Source organism: Dipodomys merriami, unplaced genomic scaffold (assembly GCF_024711535.1).
Source record: "Dipodomys merriami isolate MVZ:Mamm:240054 unplaced genomic scaffold, mDipMer1.0.p SCAF_6, whole genome shotgun sequence".
NCBI lineage: Eukaryota > Metazoa > Chordata > Mammalia > Rodentia > Heteromyidae > Dipodomys > Dipodomys merriami.
This window is the reverse complement of record NW_027206179.1, coordinates 71,327,495-71,341,085: the sequence shown is the minus strand read 5'-3', so window position 1 is coordinate 71,341,085 and position 13,591 is coordinate 71,327,495. Positions and strand designations below refer to the sequence as shown.

General features: G+C 36.6%; 1 protein-coding gene across 2 annotated transcripts in view; it reads right to left on the bottom strand.

The window, feature by feature from the left end:
- The window catches only part of Rnf17 (ring finger protein 17), a 98,077-nt gene that overhangs the window by 57,826 nt on the left and 26,660 nt on the right, over nt 1–13,591 (bottom strand). The window contains exons 8-13 of one of the 2 annotated variants that reach the window (XM_070001994.1): nt 11,470–11,546; nt 10,898–10,972; nt 6,992–7,170; nt 6,129–6,233; nt 4,727–4,885; nt 995–1,184 (exon numbers count right to left, since the gene is read on the bottom strand). In XM_070001994.1, coding sequence (XP_069858095.1) covers nt 995–1,184; nt 4,727–4,885; nt 6,129–6,233; nt 6,992–7,170; nt 10,898–10,972; nt 11,470–11,546 — 785 coding nt within the window. The remainder of the gene's footprint in view (nt 1–994; nt 1,185–4,726; nt 4,886–6,128; nt 6,234–6,991; nt 7,171–10,897; nt 10,973–11,469; nt 11,547–13,591) is intronic. The other variant, XM_070001995.1, reaches the window with a different exon arrangement.

Sequence of the window (13,591 nt, the reverse complement as noted above, 5' to 3'; positions counted from 1 at the left end):
AAGTTATAGATGCTAACTTTTTTTTAACTACAGAACCATTTCCATTTTTTCTTTGTGCTGGTATTAGTGCTTAAAACTCAGGGTCTGATCACTGTCTCTTAGCTTTTTTGCTCAAGGCTGGCACTCTACCACTTGAACTGTATCTCTATTTCTAGCTTTTTGGTGATTATGTGGAGATAAGAGTCTCATGAACTTTCTTTCCCCAGCTAGCTTTGAAACATGATTCTCAGTTCTCAGCATCTTGAATAGCTGGAATTACGAGTGTGGACCACCACTGCCTCAGTTATTATTTCTGTTGGCCATGGGGTTGAACTCAGGGCCTGGGCACTGTCCTGAGCTTTTTCCACTCAAGGCTAGTACTCTACCACTTTTGAGCCAGAGCACCACTTCTGGTTTTCTGGTGATTAGATGTAAGTGTCTCATGGACTTTACAGCTCGGGCAGGCTTTGAACCACAGTTCATATCTCAGCCTCCTGAGTAGCTAGGATTACAGGCGTGAGCCAACAGGGTCTGACCCTGTCTCAGGTTCTTAGAAGACATAGGAAAACTTTTTTTTAATACCTAGAGACAGTATGCCACTTTTTTAATTCTTCAAAGAAATTATAGTAATGTGATCAAAATTTTATCCAGTCATAATGTTAACAGTTTATTCAAAAGACATTAATTAGTACATGCTATGAAAAAAGTTCCTTTCCAAGCTTCCCATTTAGTAATATATATCAACAACAATATTTTCCTTACTTAGTAGTGTACATATGGAGTGCTCCATTAAAATAGAGCATATGAAAGGGAAGAAGGGAAAGCAGGAAGGAGGGAGGGAAGGCAGGCAGGCAGGCCCTAAAAAAAGAAAAAAATAAACAAAAACAATAAAATGTATGTCTTAGAAGAATGACGTTACTTTTCCATTTTTTCTAATTTTCTCCATTCTTACTTTCCCACTTCCCAAATGTTTCTAAACATGCTAGGAACACATAATAATTACAAAGGATCATACCCTCTGACAATTAGGACTTCAGAATTTCCAAAATCTACCATGAATATTTGTATTAGTGCAACTTCGTGAACTGAGAACTTGGTTGGACTACAAGGTTTTCTAGTATTTTTACTTTTTATTGGAATTAATTCAGTGATAGTTCCTCGACACCACATTCCATTTTCAATACTGTTGACAAATATTCTTGCACCTAAATAACGTGGGAGACAAATTATTATCAATGTTTATGAAGAAAAACATCTAATAATGTTCTAATTTACAAAAACACATAGTATAGCTCTCCAACTAAGCCTTGACATTTTCACTGGTGAAATAATACTAATGCTATAACAATTGAAGATTACTATTAAAACGGTTACACCAAAAATCTGCAAGCTAACTGAGGAGATAAACGCACAAAGAATATAGTCACTACTCAGTGAGGAACTATGCTTCATGCTTTATATGAAAAAAGACTGTTTTGATATTAACACTATCAAGGCAGGCTGGGAATGTGGCCAAGTAGTACAGTGTTTGCCTAGCATGCATGAAGCCCTGGGTTTGATTCCTCAGTACCACATAAACAGAAAAAGCTAGAAGTGGCGCTGTGGCTCAAGTGGTAGAGTGGTAGACTTGAGCAAAAGAAGGTCAGGGACAATGCCCAGGCACCGAGTTTAAGCCCCAGGACTGGCCAAAAATACAAAACAAAACAAAAAACTATCAAAGAATAAAGGCAAATAAAATTCTGTACTATATTGTATTTGGGACACTAAAGATCATCTAGCCTTGTAGATGTATGTGTACACCCAACCATACCACTTTGGGTATACACTAATTATAAGAAACAATTTTCTTCTTTAGCAAAGGAAAGAATAACAAAATGAAAGGCAGCATGTGAAATGCCAAATTTAACATTCAGAGAGGGGAAAACAAACTAAGGACTTAGTGTTAAGAGCAATAATAATAACTAGACAGATTACAAATTAATTAGGAGAAAAAGATTAAAGAAGAGGCCTAGGGACAATCTGTTTCTGGACCTGCTGTTTATCCTGAGCAGTGTTTGTTTTCTCTTTGTAAAATAAACCTTTTTTTAAGCTAACAAAAAGGCTTGGATATGAAACTTCTTATAAATTGTCAATGCTCCCATTTTCACAGTAACACTAATGAAATGTGGGCCTCCCAAATTGATAAGCACATTAAGTAACATGCTGAGCTAAAGATATACTCTCAGAACCAATTTTTCTCTCACCTTCACTTGTTTCTCTTTCAAGTTCAGAGAGAGGCTCTCTCTCCAAAGTTTTTAAGACTTTTGTTGCATACACTAATGTATAATTGTACATTATTGTGACATTTTGATACACGCATACAATGTATTAATTAATCTTACTCTTACCACTTCTCTTAAACTTTATTATGCATTTGTCCTGAAGTATTGATTTTTGTTACAAGGGTGTCAACCATGAGTTCTATGATGGCAAAAAAGGGAACATCCCCCTTTTCTATCTCAACAAAGGCAAGAAGCTGTATTTGCAAATGTAGCTCCAGCCACATGCGTATGTCTAAGAGGTAGCAAGAAAACACTTGTTACCTTGAAATTCATCCTCTTACCCAAGCCATGTATTGGAGAGAAATGCAGTAAGCCCTGACCACTGACTAAATACAGGCTACTCTACAATCCCCTCTAAATGTAATAAAAGCAGGATGGTTGAAAAGTACACTGCAGGGGCTTTTAATTCTCATTGTTTACTAGCACATATGGCCTCAGCCTTTACATTTTTTTAAGTATGATAGAAAAGTTTATTAGAAAAGAAATATGGCAGAGAAAGAAAAGATATGCCACAGGGAAGACAGCATTTTTATTCCACAGCTGCCATCTTGATCCACCTTCATCTTTACAGATCTTGGGCCTAAATTAAGAAGTAAGAATTGTTCATATAATCCTACCTACTCAGGAGGATGATATCTGAGGATCATGGTTTGAAGCTAAGCCAGGCAGGAAAGTCCATGAGACTCATCTCCAAACTTTTTTTTAAAAGCTGGCAGTGGAGCCATGACTCAAGTGACAGAGTGCTAGTCTTGAACAAAAAAGCCTAGGACAATACCCAGGCCCTGAGTTCAAGCTCTAGGACCAGCATATAGACACAAAAAACTGAGAATTTGGGTGGTTTTCTGGTTAGAATTATCCCTTCTTGTTTTCATGCTCTATGGAACCAATATTCTCTTAATTTTACTTTCTTTCATGCAGTTGGTAAAGTTTGTTGAAGCTATTTCTTATTCTTCAAATACAAAGGACCTCTTCTCTCCATAAAGCAGCATCATCTTCCTTCGCTTGTCATTTATTTCTCCAAATATAAAAAAGCATTTAAGCTGGGCGCCGGTGGCTCATGCCTGTAATCCTAGCTACTCTGGAGGCTGAGATCTGAGGATCATGGTTCAAAGCCAGCTTGGGCAGGCAAGTCTGTGAGACTCTTATCTCCAATTAACCACCAGAAAACCAAAGTGGCACTGTGGCTCAAGTGGTAGAGTACTCGCCTTGAGCTGAAGAGCTCAGGGACAGCACCTCATAATCACCACCAACAAAAAAGTATTTAAATCAGCTATAATTATTTTGTGAACAACTAGCATTAGCAACTTAAAACAATGAGTATGGCTTAGAATGTTCTCTGAACTTAAACTGCATTCATTAGGGTATATATTAATTTTCAGAAAAGCATTTGTAATATGTTTAATAGTACATTTCCCTCCTCTTAGATACAGAAAACTAAAAAAAAATTTTTTTGTGTGCCAATCCTTAGGCTTGAACTCAGGGTCTGGGCGCTGTCCCTGACCTTCTTTTGCCTAAGGCTAGCACTCTCTACCACTTGAGTCACAGCGCCACTTCTGGCTTTTTCTGTTTATGTGGTACTGAGGAATCAAACCCAGGGCTTCATGTATGCTAGGCCACTAAGCCACTAAACCACCTTCCCTGCCCCTAAATTTTTTTCAGACAAAAATTTTTGTCAGAGGCTTATATAGATCTTAGTCTTCTGACATTCTGAAATGCTACATAAATAAGAATTAACTACTCCTTTAAACAACTATCAGAAATAGGCAATACTTCATTATTAGATATATATATATATACACACACACACGTGTATATATATATATATATATATATACATATGCATTCAAAAAATACTCCCTTAATAAATAAATCATTGCTTCATCACATTACAGAAAATGATAATAAAACTAAAAATTGAGTTTTTATTGATTTGGGGTATAAATTTAAAAAATAGTATTAAGGTAATACTTAATTTAAAAATCCAAGGCATTGTAAGTTTGCATACCCTTAGAATGAACACAGATGGTGTTGATTAATTACCCTCCAAAGGGCCCTAGGAATGGGTACCATTAAGTTTCTCTAAAGTGTTCAACATGTACATGAGGAAAGCAAGAGACTAGAGTGACACAAAGGAATCATTTTGGAGACAAGGGGTGGGGCCTACATAATTTGTCTTAAGTTTTGTAATTTAAAAAACAATTCACTCCATACTGGAAATTTTGTGTTTATCTTTCTAAAGATGTACCAATATTCCATTTTAAAACTTAGCTAAATAATTTAACCAATGTTAAATAATTCTTACTTTTATGTTTATGTTTTGACTGGAAGAAAAAAAAAATCTATATTATAGCAAGTCTATGAGACTGGTCAAATATTACAATATTTAAATAAACTTGATACTTTAACTTTGAGTAATAATTTATTACCTAGCTCCAAGATATCAGAAGGATCAAGGTGTAAACTTGTAGTGCAGATTTGATTCACCTTCTTTTCCAATACTGTTGCATCTTTTATTTGTGAATACTTCCGAATGTAGAAGTGGCAAGGATTTATTACATGGCTTACAAAAACTAGCTCAGGATAACCTGGATAGGAATCAATATTTAAACCATATTATTAAAACAATGATCTAGGAAATAATTCACAAAAGGTGAGCAATTGTAATATTCTCTAAGTTTCTTGTGGAAATGAAATTCCAGCATAGTTAAGCACTATGAGAGAGCCCAATCCTAAAACAATTTGTTTTTTTGTAGTGCTAAGGATAGAATTCAGGGCTTATGTATGCTAAACAATTGCTCTCCTTTGAGTTAAAGCTAGGCAAGTGATCTACTTTGGGCTATGCTGCCAGCACATATGGGTCATTTTGGATGGGGATGGGGATGGTTCCCTTCCTCCTCCCCCTCCCCTTCTCCCTCTTTCCCCTCTCCTTCCCCCTCCCCCCTCTCCTGGGTCAACTCAAGACCTGGGTGCTATCCCTAAGCTTTTATGTTTAAGGCTAGTGATCTACCACTTAAACCATACTTTCACTTTCCTACTTTTTGGTGGTTAATTGGAGATAGGAGTCTAACATACATTCTTTGCCAGGACTGGCTTCAAACTGCAATCCTTAAATCTCAGCCCCCTGAATAGCTAGAATTAAAGGTGTGAGCCACTGGCGCCTGGCAAATTCGGAGTATTTTGATATGTATTTAATTTTTGAACTAAGACCAAAAGGCACGGAGTTGAATACAGCCAAGTATAGATAATGACAGAATCATTTTAACTATCTAGTTAATATAGACTACAAAGAATATAATCCATTCTGAAAATGGGGTAAAATATGCATAGCTCAAGTTGCAGCTACAAGAAATACTATAAAATTTGAAAGTAATTCTATCAGGGTCAAAACTTTGGACATTAAAAGGGAAGAGGTTTTACACTATGTTGAAAATGAACTATACAACTTGTGGAAAAACTGGGAGAAAGCAAGGTAAGGGTTGACATTGTCCAAAAAGACGTGTTTTCATGTCCTGACTTAAATAACTATAACCCTTTTGAACATCACCGTTACAGTAACAGAATAAAAATTAAAAATATAAAAGGTAAGAGGTTTAACATGCGTTTTGCCTACTGACTTACAACTAGGTAAAAGTTACCATACAAATATTAAACTCTACTGAAGTGGCGCTGTGGTTCAAGTGGTAAAGCACTAGCCTTGAGCTGAAGAGCTGAGGGACAGTGCCCAGGCCCAGAGTTCAAGCACTGTGACTGACAAAACAAAAAACAACAACAACAAAAAAACCAGTTACTCAAAATATTAAACTCTACTACATCAAGCTCAGACAGTACCTGCTTTAACAATACCTGCTTTGGATCCAACAGGAATAGGTGACTCTTTCCAGTGAGGCTCTTTTGAATAGCTATTAGTCTCCACAAAATTATCTGTGAAGCATGCTTTATCAAAATAAGAAATAAAGGTAATTATGCTAATTTTGTTAATGTCGCCAGTGACACACTAATTTCTAAAAAACTATACTTGACAAAAATACTAGAAAGGCAAGACCCCTTGTTAAGAATAAAGTATAACAGGTTATCCTAAGTATTAAAGTATTAGTAATAATAATAAAAGTAAGATATTCCTGTTTTTGTAATCAAAATGTCATTCTGAGGGCTGGAAATGTAGATCAAGAGGCAGAATGCTCAAACCCAAACAGTGGGAGGAAAAGTCATTCTGCATAAAACAAAAAAATGATTAAAAAAATTACTCTACAGTAGATTGTTAGTAGAGAACTACGTATTTTCTCACTCCTGTGTTAACTGGCAAAATACTAACAACTTGTCAAACTGTGATATGTTTAAATGTTATAAAATTATATTCATGATAGTTCATCAGAACCAAGATTAAGACAAGCTGTCCTTAATTCAAGAACTGGTGAAACTGCTTTCATAAATCATCTCATTTATAAAGTCAAATACCCCCAATTAAACCAAATATTGGATTTGTACCCCAGAAGTTAGCTAATACATCAAAATTAAAAATCTATCTTTGATAAATGTTAAGTAGGGTATGGAATCCACAAGTTCTAATTCATAATGCATATAATTACTATAAATTACCACTGCAGTATGTTTCTGTTAAATTCATGAAACAAAGCAACCAATTAACTCCACTACAGATAAAAAAATTCCCCCACTTTTATATCTTCACTTACATTCTATATTTTCTTCAATGATTTCTTCAATTATTACATCAGGGGTAGATCCTATTTGAGGGAGCACAGCAACTGTTTTGGGAGATGTCACTGTAACCATTTCTTCCTGTGGTGGAATGTTTTTCTCTTCTGAATATATGTCACTGGTCTCCATTTGCAAAGGAAGTGCAGAGGCATCACTGGTAAGGATAAACATGTCAGTTTTTTTCCCTTTCTAGTGTGATGAGTAGGTATCACAAGGTCCATTTTTATTAATTTCTTTTGACTATTCTCCAACTTCATTTTCTTGGTGAAAATATCTATGCCAGGAGCTAGTGGCTCATGCCTGTATTCTTAGCTACTCAAGAAGCTGAGATCTGAGGATTGCAGTTCAAAGCCAGCGCAGATAGGAAAGTCTATGAGACTCTTACTTCCAATAAACTACCAAAAAAGTTGACAGTGGGGTTGTGGTTCAAGTGGTAAAGCACTAGTCTTGACAAAAGAAGCTCAGAGACAACATCCAAGTCCCAAGTTCAAGACCCAAGACTAGCACAAAAATAAACCACAAAAAACACCAAACAAAACAGAGTTTGGCTACTTTAATATTTATCTGCAAGAAAATTTCCCACATGATAGTTCATTTGTGACACACACTAAAGATTGTTCAGCACCTAAAAATAAAGTGTGAAAAAATGTAGAGTACAAAGCACTGAAAAGCTTATTTGAGACTACTAATAATCCTATTAATCTGAATCCATTGGATGTATTTATTCAGTAACCACTAGCCCATAGCTAACCAATTATTTGTTCATTTTACTCCATATCTACTTCACCTATCTGGACAGTTCCAGAACATTGTTATTTAATTGGTTTCCAGTACTGTGAGTGAATAGATTCCTATTCTTTTTAGTTATCTACTTTCATGTATTTTGTTATAGCTGCACAAAAAGACCATATCAAATAGAACATACCTAGTATATAAAAGTTTCAACACAATCACATAGCATACAAAGTCTTTTAAGAATTAGCTTCTACTGTTCACAATAGCTAGGATATGGAAACAACCCAGATGCCCCACCACAGATGAATGGATCCAAAAATTGTGGTATCTATACACAATGGAATATTATGCAGCCATTAGAAATGACAAAATAATGGCATTTGCAGGGAAATGGATGGAGCTAGAAGGAATCATGTTGAGCGAGGTAAGCCAAGGACGAAGAGACAAACGGTACATGGTCTCCCTGATAAGTGAATGCTAAATCCAAAATGTTAGGTGATATGACAAAACTAACAGGACTTAAGAAACAAAGAACTCCCACTCATCTGGTTGAACCACTACTAAATATCCCCATGCTGCTGATCACATATATGGTATATAACATGTGAGCACCGTTATATATTACAGACTGTGATAGACAATTTGCTCCAGGAAAGTTAGAATGAACTTGTGACTTTAAATGAGCATCATTATTCCACAATACTGTTATATATTACAGACTGTGATAGACAATTTGCTCCAGGAAAGTTAGAATGAACTTGTGACTTTAAATGAGCATCATTATTCCACAATACTGTGAATTTCCAGAAATTATGTAATCACTTAATCACAATCAAAAAAAAAAAAAAAAGAACCTCAGGGAAGGGAGGGAGGGAGGGGATGGTAGGGGGAAAACAATGGAGGGGTAACAATGTTCAAGAGGAAGTGTACTCATTACCTTACTCATGTAACTGTAACCCTCTGTATAAAGATTGACCTCCCTTACAACCCAGTCATACCACTTCTAGGCATCTACCCTGAACAACAGGAACCAATATACAAGGACACATGCACCTCCATGTTTATTGCAGCACTGTTCGCAATAGCTAGGATATGGAAACAACCTAGATGCCCCACCACAGATGAATGGATCCAAAAATTGTGGTATCTATACACAATGGAATATTGTGCAGCCATTAGAAATGACAAAATAATGGCATTTGCAGGGAAATGGATGGAGCTAGAAGGAATCATGTTGAGCGAGGTAAGCCAAGAGCAAAGAGACAAACAGTACATGGTCTCCCTGTTAAGTGGATGCTAAACCCAAAATGTTAGGTGATATGACAAAACTAACAGGACTCAAGAAACAAAGAACTCCCACTCATCTGGTCAAACCACTACTAAATATCCTCATGCTGCTGATCACATGTATGGTGTATATGTGTACACCGTTATATGTTATAGACTGTGATAGACAATTTGCTCCAGGAAAGTTAGAATGAACTTGTGACTTTAAATGAGCATCATTATTCCACAATACTATGAAATTCGGGAAATTATGTAATCACTTAATCACAATAAAAAAAAAACCTCGGGGAAGGTAGGGAGGGAAGGGATGGTAGGGGGAAAACCATGGAGGGGGTAACAATGCTCAATAGGAAGTGTACTCATTACCTTACTCATGTAACTGTAACCCTCTGTATAGTATCTTTACAATAAAAAACAAGAAATGTACTCATTATCTTGCCCATGTAATTGTAACCCCTCTGTACAGTATTTTCACAATAAAAAAAATAAAAATATATATAAAAAAAAGAATTAGCTTCTAGGGGCTGGGAAGGTGGCTCAGTGGTAGAGTGCTTGCCTTACATGCCTGAGGCGCTGGGTTCGATTCCTCAGCACCACATAAGCAAAAAGAAAAAAGCCGGAAGTGGCGTTGTGGCTAAAGTGGTAGAGCGCTATCCTTGAGCTGAAGAGCTGAGGGACAGCTCCCAGGCCCAGAGTTCAGGCCCCACGACTGGACCCAAAAAATTAAAAAAAAAAAAAAAAAGAATTAGCTCCTAGTTTTGCATGGAGAAATTTAGAATGTATCATTCTATTTCACTGCCTATATATTTTTCTTATGGATGTCTATCTCCATTCTCTTTTTGTCCTTTAAACTTGCTAGTTATTTTCACGGATGAGGGAAAATATCTTTCCAGTTCTCTTCTAGACCAACAACTTATCAGCCCTTCTTTTCAGCACAATTTCTGTTTATACTACAACAGTAATTACACATCATTTTTAGTTATGTTTTTAGCATTTTGAGGTAAGATCTTATGAGGTAATCCAAGCAGGTCTTGAATTCAAGATCTTCCTGCCTCAGCTTCCTAAGTACTGGTGTGAACCAGTGTAAGTATAGGTGTCAACAATCATATCCAGTTGCATTTTATCTTTTATATGTTAATCTAGGATGTTATTTTCTAGTACAAAAATCAGTGTTCAGTGTTTGTTTACTGAGTTTCAACATGTATACCATTATATAGTAATCCCTTCTAGGCCCTTTAAAAACACTGTATATAACCAGGTGCTTGTGGCTTCTACCTATAATCCTAGCGACTTAAGGGGCTGAGATCTGAGGATTATGATCATGGCTGAAAGAAAGTCTGGGCAGGAAAGTCCATGAGACTCTTTTCCAATTAACCATCTAAAAACTGCAAGTGGAGCTGTGGCTCAAAGTGGCAGAACATTAACCTTGAGCAAAATAAGCTCAAAGACAACACCCAAGCCCTCAGTTCAAGCCCTATGATCAGAAAACAAAAAACTAACCATCCAATCAAAACTAAAACCCCCACCAAAACTGCACGGAGAAGTTACTTATGTAAACTCAATTATTTCTCCACTTATGAATAACAATCAATTTGTCTTTCATATAACCCAAGTACTGTCAGATACATATTGTCATTCTTTAATTTTATTTTTGAGTTAACAGAAATCGTAATAGGGTGTTTCCTTGTGGAAATTACCATACATGAACATATCATTTTTGTGTGCTGGTACTGAGGCTTGAACTCAGGGATTCATGCTCTCACTTGGCTTTTTTCCCCCACTCATGGCTAGTGCTCTACAACTTGAAGCAAGCTCCAACTCACATCTTGTCATTTGCATAAATATTTATAAATACTTACTTTGTTGGGGCCTCAAATTCAATTTTTCCCATATTACTGAACATGCAGATAATTTCACTGCAATTCATATTCAACCTAAAATAAAACATTGGCATATAACTGATCTCATAAGTTACTGATTAAACAGAAATCATCTGCTGATATTAAAACAACTTATTAAAAATAAAACATGAGCTGGGTGCCAGTGGCTTGTGCCTATAATCCTAGCTATTCAGGAGGCTGAGATCCTGAGCATCAAGATTTACAGCCAGTCTGGGCAAGTCTTAAGACTTTACTTCCAATTAATCACTAAAAAAGCTGGAAATAGAGCTGTGGCTCAAGTGGTAGGGTGCTAGCCCTCAGCAAAAAAGCTGAGGGATAGAGCCGAGGCCCTGAGTACATGTTCCAGTACTGGCACAAAAAATAAATAGAAAATGTTCTAATTTATCATAAATTGTAATTTTTTAATTTAGTTGCTATCTTGAGAAACATTTATGATCACAAATTTTAAATTATATTGCTTGCTATCTTAGTAAACTCAGGATGAAATCGTTTTCTACTTGCTATGGTTGCCTGAATTATGACTTACTCACCTGGGAGGGTTCCTTGGCTTAAGAGAATTGACTTGTGATAATTCACTCTCAAATGTTAATTTCAGAGTTCGAATAATCTATAATGAAAAGAGAAGTGTTATTTACACATGAATTTTCCTTTTTCACAAATATTGTTGAAAGAGGAAGGAAAACTACCTTTGGTTACTTCTTTCATTAATGAATTTAAGACTTGATTTTGGGTACTCAATTTAAGGACTGATTGCAAACTAATCAATGTTCATGACTTTTTATCCTAAAGAAGTTTAAGTAATACTGAAATGAACTCCAGGAAATAGAAATAAGAGGTTTTTTTTTTCTTTTTTCTTGTTTATCCGTCTTTGGGAAGGTACAGGGGGACACAGAAATGGAGGGACAAAGGATGAACAAATGCAGCAATGGTACTCAGATACTATGTTGAAAATGAACTATACAACTTATGAGTAGAATGGGAGGGAAAAACTAGGAGAGAGCGAGGGAAGAGGTGACATTGTCCAAAAAGAAATGTACTCATTACCTGACTTATGTAACACTGTAACCCCTCTGTACATCACCTTTATAATAACAATAAAAAATAAAAATGAAAAAAAGTTTAAGTAATGTGTTCTGGAAATGTAAAATAACCAATAGCAACAGGTAAGAGCTAATGAATGAACTATTCCATCAGAGAAAATTCTTAGATTCATCTAGTGCCTGTGTTACTCTTTTCAAATGCTATCTCTCTTTTCTTTTTGTCTTAGTGGCTTAACTCTGGGCCTGGGCACTGTCTCTCAGCTCATCAGCTCAAGGCTAGTGCCCTACCACTTGAGCCACAGAGCCACTTCTGGCTTTTTTCTGCTTATGTGGTGGTGAGGGATCAAACCCAGGGTCTCATGCATGTGAGACAAGCGCTCTACCACTGAGCCACCTTCCCAGCCCTTCTATCTTTTTTCTTTGCCTCATCTTCCTAACTAAATAGAAGATGAAACTTTATCAGTTTTACCTTCTTTCCAGTGTCTCATAGGTTATAACATCCACAATGGAGCTGGATGAAGACAAGACCAACTAAGAAAGTTCTATACTTTTCATTTAAAGCTAAGACACTGAAGGCAGTTAATGACTTCAAATGTTTTACTTCAGTCTAGTGCACAAATTTCATTGTCTTTGGAAAACAGGACTCTGAAAATTCAAAGTTCAATAAAGCAGTATCTATACTAGATGATAAAGCAGAAATCCAGAGAATCTATGGCTAGTCTTGACCTGCCAAATTATCTTATAAGAAAGAAGTTTTGGGGGCTGGGAAGGTGGCTCAGTGGTAGAGCACTTGCCTTGCATGCTCGAGGCCCTGGGTTCGATTCCTCAGCACCACATAAGAAAAAAGCCGGAAGTGGTGCTGTGGCTCAGGTGGTAGAGCGCTAGCCTTGAGCTGAAGAGCTGAGGGACAGCTCCCAGGCCCAGAGTTCAGGCCCCACGACTGGACCAAAAAAAAAAAAAAGAAAGAAAGAAGTTTTGTACTGGAAGTATTGCTCAGAAGTGCAATTCCTGCCAAGAAGTATGAGGCTCTGAGACCAAATCCCAGTACTGCCAAAAAAAAAAAAAAAGAAATTTCAACTTTTCCCAATTCTATCTCCTAGGTACAAGATTAGATGATAGAAGATAGATAAATCAACTTGTCTTCTGAGGTGTACATTCTGGGAAATGTAAGGAGAGAAAAGCCTGAATGAAATCTTGAAATTTTAGGTTAAAATTACTTATGAGAAAAAGTAGAATTTCATTTGGTTTGCTAGTCTCATTATCCTCTTTTTTAAAAATTCATGTCCTATATTTTGGACCCTTAGAATTCCCCAAAGATCCACATGGTAAATGCTTAATCCCCAACATGTGCTTGGGAGGTGACAAAAATCTTTCAGATGTGGAGTCCAGTGGGAGGACTCAGGTAAGGGGGGAGTGCCCTTGAAGGGGACAGTGGGTCCTCAGCTCCTTCCCCCTTTTGCTTCCTAATTATTGAGGTTAATGCTTCTGACTTCACTAAACATTCCCACCATGATTTGGCACCATAGACCCAAAGGAAAGGAGCCACCCAACCAGGGACTGAAACCTTCAAAACAGCCAAAATAAAGCTTCTTTCTTTAGAAGTTGATATTCT